This window comes from Homalodisca vitripennis, chromosome X (genome assembly GCF_021130785.1).
Source record: "Homalodisca vitripennis isolate AUS2020 chromosome X, UT_GWSS_2.1, whole genome shotgun sequence".
NCBI classification, from domain to species: domain Eukaryota; kingdom Metazoa; phylum Arthropoda; class Insecta; order Hemiptera; family Cicadellidae; genus Homalodisca; species Homalodisca vitripennis.
Window position 1 is genome coordinate 28,392,661 of NC_060215.1, and position 22,530 is coordinate 28,415,190.

At 30.6% G+C, this 22,530-nt stretch overlaps 2 protein-coding genes across 11 annotated transcripts in view; one reads left to right on the top strand and one right to left on the bottom strand.

Annotated features, from left to right (window-relative positions):
* LOC124368848 overlaps positions 1 to 8,955 on the top strand; it is a 60,501-nt gene extending 51,546 nt beyond the window's left edge. For 7 of the 8 annotated variants that reach the window (XM_046826290.1, XM_046826289.1, XM_046826292.1 and 4 more), the window contains 2 exons: positions 534 to 5,080; positions 7,355 to 8,955. In XM_046826290.1, the coding sequence (XP_046682246.1) occupies positions 534 to 1,603 (1,070 nt within the window). In that variant the 3' untranslated portion in view covers positions 1,604 to 5,080; positions 7,355 to 8,955. The remainder of the gene's footprint in view (positions 1 to 533; positions 5,081 to 7,354) is intronic. The other variant, XM_046826291.1, reaches the window with a different exon arrangement.
* A 5,296-nt stretch (positions 8,956 to 14,251) lies between these two features.
* The window catches only part of LOC124368850 (KN motif and ankyrin repeat domain-containing protein 3-like), a 135,117-nt gene continuing 126,838 nt past the window's right edge, over positions 14,252 to 22,530 (bottom strand). For all 3 annotated transcript variants that reach the window (XM_046826296.1, XM_046826295.1, XM_046826297.1), the window contains one exon: positions 14,252 to 21,943. In XM_046826296.1, coding sequence (XP_046682252.1) covers positions 21,746 to 21,943 — 198 coding nt within the window. In that variant the 3' untranslated portion in view covers positions 14,252 to 21,745. The remainder of the gene's footprint in view (positions 21,944 to 22,530) is intronic.

The following is a 22,530-nucleotide window of genomic DNA, read 5'->3' on the forward strand; positions in this document are numbered from 1 at the left end:
TTGACTTTTTAAATACTAAATAATCATTTTTCCTTCAGTTGCTTGTAAAATATTTTATTTTATCAGTTTCCAGTTATGAATATTTTATTAAAGACCATCAAGAGAAGTAAAAAAGGAGTATGCTATTAATTATTGATTATGAAAATAACAATATTTGCTAAAGTTTTCTCACGGTTTTCACCTTTAATGGTTGCTCCAACCATAACTACCATAAAAGTTTGTCATTTTTACATCTGTCTAAATTATCATAATCACAAACCAGAATTGACAAAATGTCTGAAGAGTGTAGTATATTTTATGAACCACTACTGTCTTGTTCTCAGTGCATGGTTTGTTCAGTGCATTGACAATAGTTTGGATGAAGATGTACTAGCATTAACACAATATAAGCTAAACTTCTAACATTTTACACGGATCACCATTCTTTGGAATTCACCTCCACAGATTATTGTTTTATTTTTAAGTGATAAAAAAAAGATTTGGTAGGGTATAACACGGCAATGTGTACGAAACTGATTATTTGTTTATTTCAGGTCCATCTATTAAACCATGCAGCGTTGCCCTTACTTTACTTTCAGAAGAAAATATTCTCTTTTGGACGAAAAGAAAACGATCGGTTTCTACAATGACACCGACGGGATGGTCAGGAAGCAAAACATCAATTTGCTCCTGCCAGAGGATTCCTCTAATAATCCTTGATGACGATGAAACACTTAAATACAAAAATAAAAGTAGTTCAACGCGATGTACATGTGTACCATCTAAACGCCAAATGAGTACGACTTTACAGTCGTTTTTGGAAGTGGTACCAATCAATTCACAGCCTATATCTAAGGCTCGTCACAGGAATAACTCAGAAACTCTTTCTCACAGCAGTGGAAGTGTGGCCTCCAATGTCTCCAGACCCGGACCGGCCTCCACTCGTTCTGTCAGTCATTCTTTCTCTCGAAATAAAGAAGGACTCGGTGTAATATCGTACTCCGTTCAAGCTTTACATCAAGGAAAGCAATCTCTAAACTTCAAGAGAGTTTTACATCGTCAACCTCTTGCAGTCGTTCCGTCGACTCCGGTTGTAGTGGACAAAGAGGCTCAAGATATATGTAGGGTCTCTTCTTGCCTTCCTGTTCACACATCTTCCATGAAGATAAATTTTTATAGGAGTATTTTGGATGCCGTCAAATGGTATACAAAGGACGATTCGATTACAGAAACAGTGGATATACTGCAAGGCAGTTTTTTGGAGGACGAAATAATGGCATCTGGTTTTGATCGATCGCAGGAGAATATCAGACCACTAACAGAATTATCTTTGCCGAACTCGAGCAAACAACCCGATTACTTTAAAATAAATATTAACAACACAGAACGAGATCACTGTTTTAAAAAGTCGTCGACTAGCACCTCCAAACTAGTAACCCGTAGAGGGGAGCGCCTCTACGCTAATAGAGAACCCTGTGCTTTTTGTTTTCAAGGCAGAGATAACTTTTGCGTGTACGAATTTATTCGGCAGGCAAAGTTAGCAGGTATAAGTCTAAAAAAAAGACAAAAACAACTGCAACACATATTTTTTAAATTTATTCAATCTGAGAACCAGAAATCCTAATAGCTCTTTATTTTTATAACTCTGATTATGTACATACTGTATATTGTTATACATAGTTTCATATATAGATATATATGTAATCTCATTAAGTTATTGTTGTAGATTTTAAAATACAGTTTCCCAGATTTAGTTTTGTATATTAGAGTAAAGCCGTATTACTTATTTTGTTTGTCAATGGGCAGTTTTCACTTTGAAAATACAAATTACCATTGTATGAGGATTGGCCACCTCTGACTAACTGTGTATAGTTCACATTGATTTCTGAAAATATCCTTCTGTGGTCACCATCTAGGGTATAAATTATTTCTGGAATTTATCAAAGTTCTGATAAGTTGTTAGCTCCATCTTGTAGCGTGCATTAATATTTCATGGGTGATTGTTGTCCATTAACAAAACAAATAATACAAATAAAAAAGTAGTAAAACAACAAGAACCAAAAATCATATTCTATGAACATAATTTATTTATATAAACACAACAGGTAACAAGGTTTTTTTATGATAGTTTGGTGGAGTATAGCACGTAATAATTTAACTTAAATACACTGTATATATAATTTTATATCTAAATGATATTATTTTATTTATTTAAATAGACATTTTCGAGTTATTTAAATTAATTTATAATTAGTTTTTACGTTCATGTCTAGCATGTAATTTAGTTATCATCTTTTTCCTGTACACAAATAATTTTTATTTAGATTTTTTTTAAAGATTTTTAGTAACTGATGTTTATTTTGAATACTGGGAAAGATATTTGTTTGAGTTTTCCGGACAATCACAGCTACCTATGTAGTAAATAAAAATGCACATGAATATCAGGTGAAAAGCACATTGAATAAGTTCAAACCTGTACAGACCTGTCTTATTCAGCAATGCAGATATTATCTTAAAACAATTGTACTTATCAACTACAATGTACACAAAAATAGGGAATAAAAAGTTATGAATACAAAATTTTGTAGAGTTATAAAATATAAAAATTATTTTAGATTTAATTGAATTTGGGCATATAAGTCAGCCAATATGGTTGTCAGCTTAGTTTGGTATTGTTTTTGAAAATTGTTATTTTAAATAATATTAAACATTAACGAAGAGTTTTAATGTCTTAAAAAGCAGTACAAATTTGATGATCAGAATTTGATTCCAGGAAAAATGTATATGAAGCGAATATTAACGTTGATACTTGTTGAGAACAATATGGACTAAAACAACTGTCATACAATCCAGTTTTTTTTATACTGTTACAATTTACTATCTAGAGCAATGAATTAATTAATTTGTAATTACTAAGTTAGCTGTGTTGTGAAAAACACTATAAAAGTTACGTATGACTCAAATTGAAATATTATGGAAGCAACTTGCAAAAAAAAAATAGAAAGAAATATTTTGTGACCCCAAACGTACTCTACGAGGTGCGTGGGGAGTTTTGTTATTCTGTTCTAGCATTTTTATGAATAAATATTTTCTGACTTCTGAGAGCACCAGACATGAATTTTTAATTACACTTGCGTTGTTCTGTTTGTGTGCGTAAAATTTATCTTGCACTTGAACAAAACACAACAATGGTATTATCATTTGTTGCATTTCGTTAACTATTGAAGTGAATTATGTCTGATTAATTTTGTATTATGTCTACCAGTCCTTTTCATGCACTTAAGTTTAAAGTCAGTCATTTCGATAAAGGGCTCCACTTCCAATAATCTGTGATTATTGACATTCTACTGAACATTTTATCTAAGGTATTGCATTATAAATACGTTGGATTAAAATATATGTATTTTTGTAAGCAGTAAAGTGAATCACCAAAATACTAAATTTAAATTGGTCGAGAAGACAAAACAAAAGAAAATGAAAAGGCTCAATAGTTTTCTTCATTACTTAAGATATTTAATTAAAGGTATGAATTTTTTATGTGAAACAGTTAGATTCTTTTTTTAATTATTTAGCAGCACCTATTGAGTTATATAACTCCGCTACAGTGGACTATAACTCCAACGCTATCGAAGAAATGGAGATAGCCTTCTGTTCAATCAACATAGATGAAGTAGATTGAAGAAACTCCTGGTAAGTGAAATTTAGCTTGTTTATTAAAGTTTCTGTCTTCTACCTGCACTGAAGTACTTTTATCCGTAATTTTTAAGTTCCATGTGTAGATCTATAGTATTTGGAAAATTTTTATATAGGGAAGTGGTCTCTCCCGTTAACATATTTCCAGATTTTTAAAATTGTATAATTAGACCGTAACTTAGTGTTGATATTCAAGAAATAATTGCATTTAGTCCAGCTTCAAAATATGGTATACATAGTTTTAACTCTTTGAGTGCCAAGTATTTATAGAGTGGGTGTACTGAAAAGTGCCAGGTATTTTTCTAGTGGGTGCACCTAAAAGTACCAGCCCTTTTTAATTCATTTTGCAAAGTTTCAGTAAAAACTTCACAGTTTGATTATTTAATAGGCTAACAACATAATGTTTTTTAATTTTCATCTGGAAACTCTGCCTAATTAACATAAATAACAAGGTTACCATAAAATTAAATTTAGGAATACCAAAAATGGGCTTACCTAACAAAATTCCAGAGTTAATTTAAATTTTTATTTTTCAACTAAATTATCATTACTAAAAAATGTATATCCTTTTCTTTGTCCTTATCACTGGAAAGGGTATTCAATTGTTTATAAATCTTGGGAAATGTATATCATTATCTTCAATAATGAGTGAGTTAAAAATATTTTTAAGAAACTAATGTTACATTGTTTCCGGTAGCCATGTCAACCAAAAATGTTTATATGTGAGTTCTAGATTGATAAAGTCAATTGATCAGAAGTGTAGTTTATTTTGAAAAGAACAGTTTTTCACGAACAATTTAATATGATATTAGTTTAAAAATATAAAGTTTTCGATTTTTATTAATTTTTTCCCCGAACGTCCGGTAAAATCGGATGTTGGCACTTTTCGGCCAACTTTTGACATCCGGTAAAATTGGACGTTGGCATTCAAAGGGTTAAAGAAACCATGTAGCCTATAACGTTAACTGTTTGCTGTTAAGTTGGTTTTTATTTCATAAAATGTCACTGTTTTAAAGATATCTTTTTCTAAAGACATGAAAATAATGAATTTTTAAATTTTCAACACCAGTTGTCAGTCACAAAATATGAGTAATATAGGAAAAATAAAATGCTTTAGACTAAGAAGTCAGTTTGTTAATGTTGAAAAATCATTTAGAAAGCTAGTAAATAAAATAAATCTAAAGTCCAAAGCTTTTTGCTTAAATAACCTAAAGAACAATTATGATAAGTTTCTATTGCTCTTTGAAACAATCTGTATAAAATCAATATCAGTCTTAAGCCTGAATTCTCAACCATTCAGTGCAATGTTATATTTTTAAATACTCCACATTATACTCTGTTATTTTTAATTTCCAGCTCTTAAGATGGTTATTATAGTGAAAAGACGACACAGCTTTAGTCAGGCATGGTAAGTAATTTTTTAAAATGTTTGCTTGTTTTTATATGTCGTAGTTTCACAGGGGTATTGTATTTCCACATAGCATACTACATAAATGCTGGCCATGTTTTATATATTGTTAAATATAGCTACTAGCCTCCATTTTATATATATATATATATATATATACAGTATATATATATATATATATATATATATATATATATATATATATATATATATAATTAAATGATATTGTGATATTGTTAAAACCAATCATTACCAAACTTGACGAATGTTGTATTTCAGTTTTTTATTTGTTCTGTGTATTTATTTATATTATAACACATACATTTTTAATTACATAAACTAATCTTAATAAATTAAAAGAACTTTGTCCTTATTGAACATTAAATAATATATCATATTATACTATTTACATTTCTCAACAAAATCAAAATAATATAAACATTTATTTCTAAAAAAACACTTGTTTCATTTCAAAAATATGCATCCTTCTTGTGTTAAATTTGTATATTAAATGGCCAAGAGTTTTAAATCTGAGTGTAGAAATGCAGAGATCTAGATCAAAGAATTGCAGCTAACTACTATATGTCTTTCAAGTGTGTGGTGATATTATTTTTGTGAGTATTAAAAAATTATAATGTAAGCCTTCTTGTAGGTGTCCAACATTAAATTATTAAATATTATTGTAAGGTAATTGTCCATTTTTATAGCCTAGGCTATTCAGTAAACTAGATGATGTAGTGATAAGTACAAAAGAAAATTGTGGACCACAGGTTTGGAGTGTGCAGATTTGGCCAGGCTTGCTTTGGACTGATCTGTATTAATGGAGGTATCAGGGTATTTTTACAAAATGGTTTATTCTAATATTTTTCATGTTTTACACATTTTTGCTTAAGTTAAATCTGAGCCTCCACATTATACTCTGTTATAAATGTACTTTGAGTAAGTTTATTAAATCATTCAAAGAGAGATAGTAAATAGATATTTTCAAAATTTGTTATGGAATTAGTTTCTTCAGAGTTCTTGACTTGTGTTTATTTCAGGATTGGTGTTAGAGCTTTGCATATGCTAGGTAACTGGCAACAAGGGGTTTGTAGATTCTAAAGGGAAGGTATGCTTGGCTTATCCCCCTAGATTGGAGTTCTTCCTCCAAAACAATTTCTATTTTTAAATTGCAAGAAAGCTTTGACAATTATAACAATATTAAATTTTAGGCCATCCTGTAGGTCTATATAAACAGCTAAATTTATTGACCATTCTGTCACTTTATATATATATATATATATATATATATATATATATATATATATATATATATATATATATATATATGAATTTTTAATGTATACCTATAAAAACTTACCTAATAATATCACCACAACAGATTATATGTATGATTATAATACGAGACAGACTTAAATACCTAATCGACAGAACTCAATTATTCAAAATGTCCCTTTATTACAAAGGACTTAAATTTTACAATAAAATTCCAATATCTCTTATCTTCTTTGCCTCTAGAAAAGTTCATATATATAATTAAAAAATATTTTAATAGAGAAATAATATTCTTCAGAAAATGATTTTCTAATTTATGCAACCTTTATTGAATAAATTACTCTCCAACCATTTCAAAAATTTTTGAATATATGTACAGTATATATAAATTCCACTGTATTTATTTTATCACTCATTATTTTTAAATGTGTTATATGTTTTGTAAATTATTTTCTTTTAGGATAAGAATAGCTACATGAAGCTTTATTATGTAGCTTAATATGAATAAAATAATAACCTATAATTACTGTTAGAACTTAATGTTTCATGTGTATACATATACGTATACGTACTGGCTCACTATTTTGTGTGATTAATAATGATTACTTATCGATGAATTATTAACGATTTTTATAATTTTTTTTTAGAATAAAGATATTTTAAATTATATTGACGAGTCACCTGTTCATTTTAGATCTTATCTATTACATTTGTGTAATGTTAAGTGATAATAAATTTCTGATTGGGGCCTGTCGTCAGTTAGGTTTTAATGTTTCAGTGAAACCTCGTTCCTTTTATGTGCTCTAGGCAGACTTTGGAGAGTTCACATAGTTGGCAAAATCTTTTTTTTTAAGTTAACCATGTTAACTTAATTGTTAACCATTGTTAACTGAAGGCCTCTGAGAAAAGGAGAATTCGTGCACAGGAATTGTTCTTGTACTTAAACTGTGCAATCCTGCATTACAGTGTATCTAAAGTTTTTCTTATTTTGTTTTTCAGACATGAAATAGCCTGATCTTCATCACAAATAGATTCAAGAGCACAATATGTTCTATAATTAAACTAAAATTTTTCATTAAGTTATAAGAAATAATTACATTGTATAAAATTTGATTGTTCTTGTCAATTACGAGTGTCGTCATATCACATCTGACAGCCATGTAGATTGTGATACTATTGTTACCATTTGAAGTTTAATCATGCTATGTAAAATTAAATATTTTTATTTTATTTAATCTTTCTGCAGGAGTTTTAATTTTAGATGTTTAGTTAATACCAGTATTTGCAAGTAACTGAACCTAAGTTTTACATTGCTCTCTGTTTACCTTAGATATTACTATGTTGATTGATGTTAAGAAATAATATATTTCATAGATGATCAGTTTTTAACCCTTACCGAGTCAGGGTTCGGCTTGTGAAGTTGAATATTTTTGCGGTTATAATCAATAAATTACGGATTTTTGGCAACAAATACAATTTCAAACAAAATTTGAACCTTTGAATCCCAAATAACACTTGAACTTTTAAAAATAATAAGAAAAATGAAAACAAATACACTGTAAAAGTATGTAAATGGCTCAAATTAAATGCTAGCCATACCTTGTTCTCAGATTTGGACATTACTAATATGGGCTCAATAGCAGACAATGAAATCATTTCCATTTTATACCCTCTCAACGTTTTTGTCTCTTGTTCGTATAATTTCAATGACACATACGTCATATAAACATTTTAAACGAGAATGATTAAAATGTGTTTTAATTCTACAACTATTAACACATTCAAGACGGCGTGTACCCCGTCTGGTACACACAATCTTTTACAACTGGGCTTACATAAAGAGTGTTGTGCGCCCGATGGGGTACATGTTGCTATACATTTGATAATTGCGTTTTTATTGTTTGCTTGTCTCGGTGGTTTGTTAAATGTGCTCCCACTCTTAAATAAATACCTTAGACTATCGTGTACTCCGTCGGGCGTACAATTGCTTAATTTTTAAGGTAAATTAATATTTCAGGTTCGTTGAATTATGTCACCATGTGTTAACTACTTCGGCTCGGTAAGGGTCAAGAAAGTTTCCATTGCCATTAAAATCTATATTATTGATCGAATTCCGTATCATCTGTAGAGAATTCAGGACCTTATCTGTTGGCAGCGGACTTATCTTGCAAAAACTGGTTATTACTTGACTTAATTTCCTCTCAGTTGTTAGTAATAAGTACTATTAGTTTGTCTCGTTATTTTTTAGTACATAATAACTTTGTCTCGTTATTTTTTAGTACATAATAACTTTACATTTTTAAGAGTTTTGTTAAAATAAATACTACTTTGTTATAATATATATTATTTTTCATATGATGTAATGATCTACATTTCAACATAAACTAAGAGTTCTCTAAAATGTACAAATAAACAAATGGGTAAGTTATATTTTAAGTGCAATGAAGCTTACCTCTTAGTTTAAAATAGAATTTTTAAAATGTTTAAAGATATATTTGTGTTAGTTTTGTTCAATAATTTTGTTGTAACAAGAGAACTCGTGTTGAAATGTTCATTTTGTGATACCAATATTTTTATTAATAAACACAATGTTAAATAAATAAATTTATTTTATTTTACCAATTTTCAAGACATCCTTTTCTCCTCCTCATTACATCCCGCCCCACCACCCACTCCAGCGCAGAGTAGGTATTTTCTGTTTATAAAAATAAGAAGTACAGTAGAATTCCTGTTTTTCTTTGATAGTTAAGAAGGTTTGCCTTTCCAACCATTATAAAAAAACTACAGAATTCTAAAAAAGTATAGTTTTTCCTAATAACTCTAACATTCAATTAAATTATATGTTTAATACCTTTTTAGTTAAAAATTTTAAGTCAAACATATTTTCTGATTTTAGAAATGAAATAAGTATTAGTATTTCTTATTTAGCCAACCCCAACTGCACAGCAATTCTGGGATTCTCACAATTGATCTTGGTGACGAGTACTCGTCCAGTCGTAAAGTTTCAATGCAACATAAATTTAAACCTGAAAATGTATTTAGTCAGAATTGGTTTTCTTTTCATCATAAAAGATTTATTTAACAAATCATTTAAATCAATGAGCAAAAGGTTTCTAATCCATTGCTTGATTCTTTAAACAACTTGGAAGGATGTTTTGACATGCAAGACCCAAATGCTGAGTTTATCTGAAAGAATACCACAACACTATAAGGTCCTTTGATATACTTTTGAAAGTGAATTGTGCTATTTAATTCTGAAGTAGTGACCTCAACATGGTAGATGCGGACATACAGGAAGCATTCTAACCTAATAGCTTAAGCTTATAAGTTTCACAGCCTTAGTTGCTCTGTTGAAAAAATAACCAGTTTTCACATAAAATTACGTTTGTAAATTTGGACAAAATCAGAAAATTCAGCTCTCAACTAATTTATTTATTTTATCTCTTTTAATAGTGAATTCATATTCAGGAATTACCCAGTGTTTAGAAATCTCATAAAAATCACAGTCAATCTGAAATGATTGCTTAAACAGCAGTATATATGTATCATAATATTAACATTGGTTTTATTTAGAGGTACTATAAGGAGTTTATTCACAGATATGTTGAACCAAACCTGAAAATATTCCACTTGCCAAGTGTTTTGTTCTCTTGAAAGTAATCGCTTGCAACAATGGATATGCAACAACTTGCTGAATGACTATTAATAAATTATCAATCAATACAACTATTTATTAAACCTAGGCTACAAAATGCATGTTGCATTCCTTATAGTATTCATTCAAGATCTTATTTGCAATTACCTCAACTAGTTGAAGTTCTGAATGTGCATTTTTAATTTCAGCTTTTAATGGATTTTTAAATAGAATATTTAACCAGTTACAAAATTGTTCCTGTTGATTCATCATCAAAAATCAGCTCCGTGAGTTAGAAATTTCATTCTTAGTTTCACAATAGTACAACTGCATAAGACGGGAAAGGCTCAGGAAGGAGTTCCACTAGCAATTTTCTTGCAAGTTTCAATATGATCCAAAATTATTTTTCCCAACGTGTTCGTAAATAATCTTACAAACTAATGATGAAAAAAACAAATTACATAAACTTCTTTTTACGTGTATTGAATACTTATGAAACCCCAACAGTAATGGTGGATAACATTGTTCTGGAGGAAACTGATTCTGCTAAATTTCTAGGAATATACCTAGATAAAGGGTTAATTAACCTGTAAAGTTCACATTGAAAGTGTATGTGCTGAATTGGCAACTAGAATTTTTGTGCTTTCAAAATTTATCAAAGCTTTGTACGTCTGATGTATTAATGGTGGCTTACTATGGATTAATATTTCCATACCTGTTGTACGAAATTTCTCTGTGGGGCAGTTGTGTAATATCAAACTTGGAAAGAGTATTCAGACTGCAAAAAAAGCTGTTCGAATCATCGCAAGATTGAGCAACAGAGAGCCATGTCGAAGTGCCTTCAGGGAGCTCAACTTGCCAACTCTACCCAGCTTGTATATTTTAGAGACTTCATTTTACTGTTGATTTCAGTGTATATTGACACAGGGTAGTGATATACACAGATACGAGACAAGAGCTGGGAGCACTTTTGAGCTCGACGGCATACAACAGCAGCATTTGAACGCTCCCTTCTCAAGCTGGGATCAAATTCATTAACAATCTCCCTGAAACACTTAATTTAGGAACAAATCCAAAGAAATTTAAAACCCAAATTAACACTACCTGGAGTTTTGTGCTTTTTACTCAGTTCGCAAGTTCATGGAGCACACTTGGAATTGATATTCGTGGCGGTGTTGCAATCCTGCCCACGAATTTTGAATTTGGATTCTTTGTATGTGTATGAATGTGTGCCTACGTGCAGCTGTATGGAAAGTCGAGTGAATGGATTTAGTTTTTAAGATAAATACTGTAAAACATTGGTATTATTGACTATTGTAATACAATGTAATATATATTGGTAACGCAATAAATATATTCTATTCTATGTATGAGGCACTCATTTAGAGGAGTAACTGATATTTACTCATATGCTTTCAATTGTATAGTAGGAAAAAACAAATTACTTTTTTTAATATCTAAACAGAGATTGCTTAACAAACAGCCGGTTTATATAGATGATTATAAGCTGAAGAAAATGTTGAGAAAATACGAGTAGGACAAAAAGTGTGACGGCACTGGTACGCCAAATATTGATCACATTCCACACCCAACTTCCAGCTTTGAACAAAGCCGTGACTACTATACCACATATATCATAATTATGTTTATATGGCAACCATCAGGTCTATGACTGGCAGTTTCCAATACATTTTGACACTGAACATATCGAAATTTTGCCGTAGTTGTCTGTAGACTTAGTGGCAGTCTTTCAAATTCATTATAATGTTGACTAGCAAACAATTAAAACAGATGAACATATAAGAATAGTTCTGTCAACAGTATACCCCATTGTATGTGATGAAATGTGTTTATCACTATTTTTTAGCATTTGGTTTTGTCTAAATAAATAAACTAAGCAGACCTTGACTTTTTTACAAGAAAGGGAGAGAGTTGGATTTCTTACGCTGAGACACTCAATGCCTTTAACCCATTGGAGAACTTGCCCGAGCGTCACTTGTTGCGGCCAAGCGAGACTAAATAATCTTGCCCGAGTGGCACTTATTGTCCTCTTTTTATTTAAACACTTACCTATTGGTTTGTTTTTCCGCTAGATCGCAGTTTTGTGCCCTCGTGCATCCTTATAAGCAATTATTCCGTTTTGATTTGTTATGTTTGCACACTGAAACTACAATTAATAGCTTGTTTTGTTATGGTTTACATTTTGCCATATGCTCAGTTTTCGTCACTTCAATGTCCTTCTTACATTCTATGTACCATGTTCTCAATGTTTAGTGTTTAGCTGTTTATAGTTATTGAATGAGTTTTTTGTTCTTCCCCTACTCCACGGAACAAGACAATTTGCGTACTTCAGAAGTAGACAGATACTTGGACAATGATATTGAGATATCAAAGATACTCAAAGACTGACACAAAACTGAATTATAAAAAGTAAATGAATGGTCATTGTATGTAATGTAAACAGTTTATTTTAATTATCGTTTTAATAATAACAATTGAATGTAATAAACAATTTTATCTCGTCTCCCAGACAACTAATTCAGGAGCTTGTCATAAATTTATTAAAAAAATGAAAAAATGTAAGCGAATTTTGATTGTTTTGTTATTATGCTTTATAATTAAGTAATCCAATAAAAATTCATTTTCTATGTAAAAAACCTTTGTGCTGTTTTCAATAAAGATTATTGAAACATTTAAACAAAAAAGTAATAAAATATTAACAGTTGCTTTTGATTTGTTTGTTTTTCTTACTACAAAAATTGTAGAGCAACCAAATAGACATAAATGTCCTGAAAAATTGACTAATTTATCTATATCCAAACTCATTCTATTAATATTTTAGTACACACATGCATTTTTGCCAAAATCTATTAAAACATTCAGTCCTAGACAGGCTAGGGTAATTGCTTCCTCAATGGATTAATATGATATCGACTCACACCTGGATGACAATAAAGCACAAGTTATAAAAAAGTTGGGTACATTATTCTTACCTGGAGCTTCAATTATCATTAATATGCTTGTTACCAAATAGTGTGTTGTGTAAACTGTCTCAAAATATAGAAACCTCATTGATACAGTATGCTGAAATAAACTACTCTCCTCTACAAATATCTCAAGTGGAAAACTGTAAACATGAGAAGTTTTACATTTTTCTGTCTCAAAATGTAGGGTATATCACATTAGTTCATACCTAAAGGGTCACAGTACGTTCATTTACATTTTTCATTTGTAAAACTGGTTGCATTTTACATGATTATAAAAATTATGCAATAAGCCACTTCATATAGCAATCCAAAAATATAAAGTTTATAAGCCTCCTTACAAGTTGCTATGAACATGAACCATATACATGCTACTGACGTGTAGCTACATGGACTACAGAGGGCCAAAATGTGTTGTGGCCGTGACAGATTAACTCTGTGTTATGGCTACGAGTTACAGTCTCAGAAATTTCTGATAACAGCTGTGATAGCTATATCTTGGAGCTTAACTCGTTTAACCCTTTTGAGGACAAATGGACGATATATGTTCCAACCATGTTCTTTCGACAAAGACCACTGGATGTGGACAATATATCGTCCATTCGTGTTTTTTTATTACTAACGAACAGATTTGTACAAACATTTATAATTTCATCGCCTTGAAAACTTTGTTTGAATATCTTTGAGTTTGTGCTGATCACTCCGTTTTTTTCTACCATGAAACAGAAACAAATAAGAATGATCATTATCAGATGGTCAGCTAACAACACAGAGACAGCTGTTTTGATTTATTTGTATCCATTCAGATATAATTTTGCATAATTACTGTTCTTTAAGTGTAGCCTACAGTAAAATAAAGATATATTCCCACATTAAAAGTAAGTTTTGTTTTCATACTATAATGAAACTTAGAAATTGTACAGAAAAACTTTGTTTGCACACTCAATCCCAATGAGAAACCCATCATAATATTTATCCAGCACATAATAGTTAAACATCAATAGACAATTTAGTTAGAAACATTTTAGTAAAATAATTATAAAGATATACTTTTTCACTCAAGTTATGAATTATTTTGTAGGCCTCTACAAATTGTTCATTTTGGGCAAGGATTTTTGCTTATACCTGATGCAACTTAGTAACAACAAATTCTAGTAGTATTGAAAAAAAATTGTTTTTGTCAGTCCTCAAATGGCTAAAAAAGTAGAGCTGACCAGATCAAAAGTCATCTTATAAGTAAAGAATTATTGATGAGGGGTGAAATATTAAGAAAATAAATAAATTTTAAAATTGATTTTATCAGAAGTTTTTATGCCGTTTTACAAACAACTATTCCAAGGTTAACATACAAATACTAACATCGAATTAGTAAATAATTTTTAAATGTTAATACACTTTTAGTAAACATAGAGTTCAATTATGTTTAAAACTTCAAAATTTACATACAACCCACAGGAATCATGTTTGGTTACTATGAGGGGTTATTACAACAGTGTTATATTAGTGAAGACATGGAGGACATGAAACTATCAAAATATCACATTACTGGGTTACTTGAGAATTCATGGAAAATTAACTTTCAAGATAAGTACTGCAGTTAGATCACTATTACGTAGTTACAACAAATAATACTAAATACAATTATTCAACCTTCTTAGTATTTATCTACACTATATTTCACCTTTTTAACTAATAAAAGACGTGATTTGCGCCGTTTTATCTGTCAAAACTGATGTTACGACATCACTGATATTTAACTAACATTGTTTGAGCCATAAAAAATGTTCTTGTCTTGATCTAATCAAGCAGTTTTTGGATTAATAAACTGAGTATAACATAAAAGCTCCAAAATACAGAGAACAATCAAGAAAAAATTGCACGTAAATATTGCAAGAATTACTGGAAAACTGAACTGTCCAATGGATTTGGAACAAAATTTAAGTTCACATAATAACATGCAGACAAGTCAAAAGTTATAATTTTTCAATTTATGAGATCCAAAAATTTAAAAAATAAATATTAAATTAATTTATGTACAGAAAAATATGTATTATTCAGGAATGACATGTAATATACAAAACATAACCTAAATACTTTTGCGATAAATAAATGAAATACAAAGTTCATCTTATTTTTGGTTAATGTGTAAAAAGGTAGGAAATTTGTACTTTAAAGCTTACATATGAGGCTTATAATTCTGTTTTAAAACAATTTTTATTGGAAAAATTTATAGATAGCCATTTTACACTATAACTCTTTGTGAAAATCGTTTACGCTATTAGTATTAAATTTAAATATTAACATGTCATACATTCATTGCAGTTATCAGCTTATTGTAATGATATGAATCTAGATGATATATAAGTATTAAATTCAAATTATTTTAACAAACAGGTATACATTACATGCTATAATTTTTGTTATATATAATATTGGGGAAAGGGGACAATGGTTTCACTGCTTTATAAACATAAAATTGAATTTTAGGAATAAAGAAAACTAAATTAATGCTATTTCTATAAAGGCTCATAACAGAAACTATAGATTCTATTACCATTGAACTAAATAAAGTATTGTATAAAACATTTTACTATTGTTATTTCAGTGAAATACACTACAGTACATTATACTAAAAACACACTTGCTAATCTATGTACAGAAATATGAATTAAACCTTTTGGTTACCACATTTCATACAACCTTTCATTTCGTTTTCAAGTTTACGTATACAAATAAATAGTTTCTCCGCCTCCAAAATGAAGAATAAGTCAAGTTTGGTAACTAATACAGCATCTACAAGAATACATGAAATATTCTTGGAATAAACAGAACACAATTGTTATAATAATGATATATTTGCTAAGTTTTCGGTTAGAAATATGCATATACTGCTTTAATATTATTTCATAATTTATAATTTTTGCAGAACTGTCTGAATTGTTTCAATAGTATTTTTTCTACTTAATACATTCCAACTGTAGACCTTTCTAATAACATGTCTAAAATACTTCTCAGTACAAAAACAGAGGATACGATTTACAGGGAACAAATAAATTTACAAAAGAGCGACATGTTAAACACAAAGCTGAGGGATATAATCTTCAAAAATAATAAGATTAAAGGGTACTGACAAATGGGGAAATAAGGTCAAGTAAGGAGGTGGAGGTTGATATGTTTGCTAACTCAATACAAAAACTAGACCCAGTTGCTCTGATGAAGCAAAAAAGGTTGAGATGTCTGGGTCATGTCAGAAAAATAGGAAAAGCTGGGCCATGTCAGAAGAATGGGAAACGACACAAGCATTAGGAAGACTGGGCAAAAGACCACAAGGAAGACAAAAAATTGTGTGGGAAGATCAAGTAAGAGCAGACTCGATGAGGCCGGGAATAGATCCTGCCACGGACCTGTGATGAATACAGATATTTGGACGCTAAAGCCATACTTCCACATCTGGAGAAGACTTACTATATAGGAAAGGTGTTTCAACATCTGGGGGAAATGCTTACTCTGTAAACGAGATACTTCAACTCCAACATCTCAGTGACTGTACTCTATAGATTTATTTCCATATGTGGAAACCATGCCTTGCAGGAGAGTACCACAACAGATGGAGGGATTGTTTCCTGTAGGAGAGGTATCTCAATATCTAAACCTTACTCTGTAGAATATATCTCAATATCGTAGCAAGATATTCTTGTTTATTTATTTTTTTGCTAATCATGTTATATATCATTGTCATTATGTCTTTCCTCTTCAATGTACTAAGTAGTAATATATAAAATATAGCTATACAAACAGGTGAATGTAAGAAACTATTGTGCAAATTTCAAAATGTTAACAACCAAGACCTCTATATTTTCTAAATTACACCTCAACACACAGCAAAAAGATGAATGTCAGAATTATTTTCTCCAGGGTTAAATACACATAGTTTAACAATTTTCTTGTAAAGTTTTTAGGAATACATTATATTTACATAATAAATCATTTTTACACACTGAATTGTTGTACTAACTTACATGATCTTACCATAGTGTTTGTCTAATAAAGACAGTAGACATACAATACCAGGTATTATAATACATTAACTTTTGCGGTAAACACATTTCCATTTTGTGTGAATAAAGAAACTAACATTGAGCAGGTTAATAAAGTAATACAACAATGAGTAAAATCGACAATTAATACAGCTTATAAGTTGCAGAGTTAAATTTTTAAAATACAATATCGCTTACCGCCACAAATCATGTTTTGATAACATTTAATTCATTAAACTGATCGTATTTGAAATATAATACGTATTAAGTATATGTAATAAGTATTGGGTTTTGGCACCGGAATGTGTACCGTTTTGTATAGACATAAAAATATTATTATTATAACTTTATGCATTAAACTCTCAATTTAATTTATAATGCATGCAAATCTTTCAGTATATTTTTTGTGTACAGTAAATGCTTGATTACACGTCCAGAGTTGACAAGTGAATTTCGCATGTAATCCACAAAATTGACAATGATACATGAAAAATAGCTAATTGCTACATAAAATTTATATCCAATTTATGGAGGATCAGTAAAGGTAGCAGTTGTCCTTGTAACCAAGAAGATCAACACAAGACTTTTTAACAATTTGCAGAATCCACCACCAGGATCAGTTGTAGATGTCATAACGTTGCCTGAACAGTATGACTTCTTTATTGTCTCTGTTTGTTAACCGGAGTTCTACAAGTTATAATGTGATACATGACACGTTAGGCCTGGATCCAGATAAAATCCACCGCCTAGTAAATGATACGTATGTACTATAACTGGAATGGAATTGCCAGAGTTCCAGCTCCAGTTCAGTATGCTCATAAGTTCGCTTTCTTGGTAAGCCAATCTCTACAAACACTTTTGTAGTTAAGAAATTTGTCACCTTTTTCATGGTACCAAATAAGAAACTGTAGAGCCTATCTCATTCTTTTTGTTTTGAGTTCATCAGTGAGGAGCTTGGGTATCCTTCGGGCATAAAATTTGCGATATTTAAGTTTTTTGCTCACAATTCTGTAAAGTAGAGTTTTCTTTTTTTGATCTGAAGAAAATGCTTTTGAACAAATCTGTAATTGTGAATCTTCGATTTTTTTACACGTAATGGTTGATTCGTTCAATGAGATCATTGTTAACCTGTTGATTAGTAGCGCCGCAGCATCTGCGGCGCAGTGCGCCAAGGTATAGGTTAGTAACAATGTAACTGTTGCGGTTTGAACAGTTTTACTGGTTAGTTTCACCGCAATACTTGCACCTCGTAAGGATATTTACTTCTAGACATCTAGCAGCTGTGTTAAGTACTACGGAACATCACTGGCCCAAGTAGTTCTCAGAGTATCCGCTAGATTGTAGGAGCATTCAGTTTTGTTTCATTCTGTAACAAAGCCCTACAAGTGGCTTCTCGGGAACCAGTAGATTACCTCTTGCCGTGACATTGAAACCCGTGTTAGAGGTTATGTTTTTGTTTTCCTCATGTGATTAGTCTGATTTATTACAAACCTAATTAGTTTTGTTGCCAATGGCTGGCTGTAGCCATCTAAATGATGATGAAATACGCGAGTTCTTTTTGGATTTGGGTAGTGAAGACGAAGAATTTAATAGCGATTTATTTTATTTATAGTGATTAATTTAAAAATTAAAACAATTTTTTTTTTTATTTGATTAACCAAATTAAAATACTCAAAAATCCCAAAAATTAAAAAAGTTAAAAACCTCACTTTTTGAGCCATGCGCACTAAAAAAAAAACTCACTAATCAACAGGTTAACCACAGGCAGTCAGCCGATTCGATTTTTGTTGTGAACAATAGTTCGTTCTTTACAAAACAATTGGCATCATTTTAACTGTAGTATAGCTCATAATGTCTTCTTGCACAAAACACAATGAATTGAATTTCTACCAGTTTTTAAATTTGTTATCAAGAGAAAACTGACACTATGTACCTCATAGTCGGTGGGAGAGTTGAATGCATCTGTCTTTTTGAACACTAATTTAGAGCGTTTAGAAAGGCATAGCAGCATGCACTATGACACTGCCAGATCAATCAATCAATCAATCCAATCGTCTTTATTTATAGAGTAAAAAAGTACAAAAATACAATAAAGGCATCTGTTCTTGGGTTTTCAAACATTTCAAAAAAGCTTTTCTAAGTTTGGTTTAGGTGGGTGATGTAGGGATTGGCTGATCAAGAAGGCCAACTTGTGAGAATACTGAACTGGAGCTGAAACTCTCACAGTTCCACTCCAGTTATAGTACATGTGAGTCACTTTGAAAGTTAGGCGGTGGAGTTTATCTGGATCCAGGCCTAATATGTCATGTATCATATTATAGCTTGTAGAGCCCTGGTTAACAAACAAAGAGACAAAAATTTCAAATAACGTAATGACATTGTCTACAATTGTTCCTGGTGTTGGATTTTGCAAATTGTTAAAAAGTCTTGTGTTTATCTTTCTTAGTAACAAGGAAAACTGCTAGCTTTGTTAAAGAATATTGTGTTTATTTTCTCCATGACTATGATAACTCCTAGTCTTACTGGTCGGCCATAAATTATATATAAATGCTATGTCAATGTTGAACAGAAGAAGCCAATCAGTGGAGGAGGGTCACATATTGATGGATTTATTAATTATCTAGAGGAATCAGACGATGCATCGAATTGGGATATTGATTGATTGATTGCCTTTATTCCCATCTTTGCACACAAAGTAAGAAAAATAGTATAACAGAGTACACTCTAAAATACTGCACAATTTGTCCGGTGTCAGTTTCTTGGTGATTTCCGTTGTTGTATCGCTTAGCAGCTAATTGCCAATAATTGTTAACATTGAGGAAAACACTCAGAAACTGAATAATGCAAACATGAGTTTTATTTTCTCTGTAGTGTCATGTTTCCTAAAGTATCTAACAACTTCGTTTATGTTTAAAGAAGCCAGCAATCACGCTATGAACTGAGATAGTTAGACAAGCACCTACACCTAGAACAGCTCAGGCTGGGTCTTCAATAAACATCTTCAAACTATATTTGTACGTGCGAACAATCCTTTACACTGTCTGTCAGACTTTGATAAAATTATATCACCAATCGTGGTGTTAAGAGTTTTGTACAGTCAGTTCATATTTTCTTGAATACATCGTTGGAATGTGAGAAAATTTCAGTTCCCAGAGGTGTTTATTTCTGGTCGATGATAAATACAAGTCAAGTAGGAGAGAACAAATTTAATTAAATTTACTTGGAAAAGATCCAATACAACTTTAAAACAGAACTAATACAGAAAAATCACAGTATTTCAAATAAAATGGAATTACATTAGGTTTTGATATTGTATTATGATAACATTAGTTCAAACAGAAGGAGGTTGTTCAAAACAGTGAAAAATTGAATATATTAATTGAAGAATAATTTGACAAATATCCAAACTAAGTATTGACTCTTAACCTGTAGACTAAGAACTGAATGTACATGACTAGACATACGGCTTGACAAATTATGGAATGTACACTGTTCTTGTTATTTGCTGTTGAATTTATAGTCTAAATAAATAAATAACATAATGCAAAAACACAAATTGCAATGATAAAAATTAACATTTCAAACCAACAGTAGTCTGTAGGGTAAAACTAATTTCACTAAGTTCTTTCATGCACTTTTTTTATATCATATTGTCATATAACTTACTGTTAACTTCTAATATTGAAACACTCAAAGTTCATAATGAGTTATATGCACAAGCATATTAACGTATGTACTCTATGCAATTACATGAACCAAACTAAATGTTCAAATTGACAAGAAACACACATGTTGAATTGTTACTTCACTTTGTTCTGAAAAAGCATGCATTATTGCCACTTATGAGTAAATTATAGACATAATATGTGTCCATTAAATGACTTGAAACTCATCCAAAACAAAAACTTGAAGCTGCTACTATTAAAATATTATTTTTTAGGACTAAAGTAAAGTTACTACAAGTATGAAAATATAAACATTTTAATTCGTTGTACAAAAGAATAAAACCATGGTTGAATATATGAAAAGGTGCATCTACATTTGGATCAATAATTGAAATCATACATTTTATTCATCCTTAAACCATTTGTGACAGGGAAGTGCAATCAGACTTTTAATTGTACTTTATCATAAAACTGGCAAAGGAAGAGGAAATTATTAAATTGCTAGGGATCCAACATCCCAGTGTTGTAGTTCTATTTTTAATTGTTCCTCATAATCTAAGTAGATATCATTGTTTTTAAAATTTATTATTTTATATTAAAATATACCCCAGCATTAATAAAAGCACACCGTTACTAATAATAATAATAACAATAATAATAGCTATTAATGTAACACACAAATTCAAAAAATGATGGCAGGAAACAGCCATCCCACAATTGATGTTAATGTTTTATTAAAATTTTTCCTCTTTTCACCAGTTTTACGTTATTTTCCTAACCACGGTTCAAAGTAGATAGTTAGGTACAGATTGAATGAGGCAAAATAAAAATAGTAAACCTGCGGTAAATGTATGGCCAGTGTGCATGCTGCACTTTTCAGGGGGTCATCATTCAGAAATGCTTTGTTAGTAAAGTCAAACTAATTTTGCAGAAAAGTTACAAATCAATTTCCGTAGGTTTTATTCTGCAACTCTCGAAGACGAGAAAAGGCACTGTGTATCTTATAAGTACTATTAATTAACGTTGTTTATGTTGGTGAGAAAATCATAAAACTAATTGACGTCAGAAATCTAAAATGAATGGTCTTGTTTGGTGCGTGGTTGGGGCGAAGTCGGAGTTCGTAGTGTCGGGGTGGTACTCTTGGGTCGCCTATGTTTCAGAGACGTGTGAGGTGAGGAGCCCCGAGAGAAGTGTTCCTGAGCATAGAGCAGGACCCCAATATCCCGGTTTCCTGCTTCCATAGCAATATTCAATGCAGTGCTGCCATCCTAGATGAAACACAATGTGTTACAATACAAATTAAATGTCTAAACATAGTGTTACTGTTTTTTGTTTTACTGAACAATGGTAAATATTTAAAACAATTTTGTTACTTCACATATTATCTATTATCAATAAATAAATTTATACAAATAAGAGGAATTCAAACTTGGATTACAGAAGACTATTGAAAATTCCAGTCTTCTTTCTTCTTAATTTATTCAAAAATTTAACTGTAGTTATATTTAATATTTCATACTGGCTGAAATATTTCCAAAATTGTTGTAAGTGCATATATACACCATATTATGTTATTTTAATATTAATTGTGTCAAAAATAATGTAATTATTTATTTGTGGAGTCGCCTGATGATGAAAACTTTTTTTTTAAAAGGCCTCGTCCAAAAAATAAACAATTTGGAACATTTTGTAAACATTATTAACATTTAGTAATATTTGGATGACAGAGTTTATTCAGCCTATTAAGTATGTAGATATAAGATCTCTTCCACAAGTATATCCTTACCAAGATAAAGAGTTTATTGACTGAGCATTTTCACACTTGGACGATTGTCATACGAGGCAACAGAGCAGC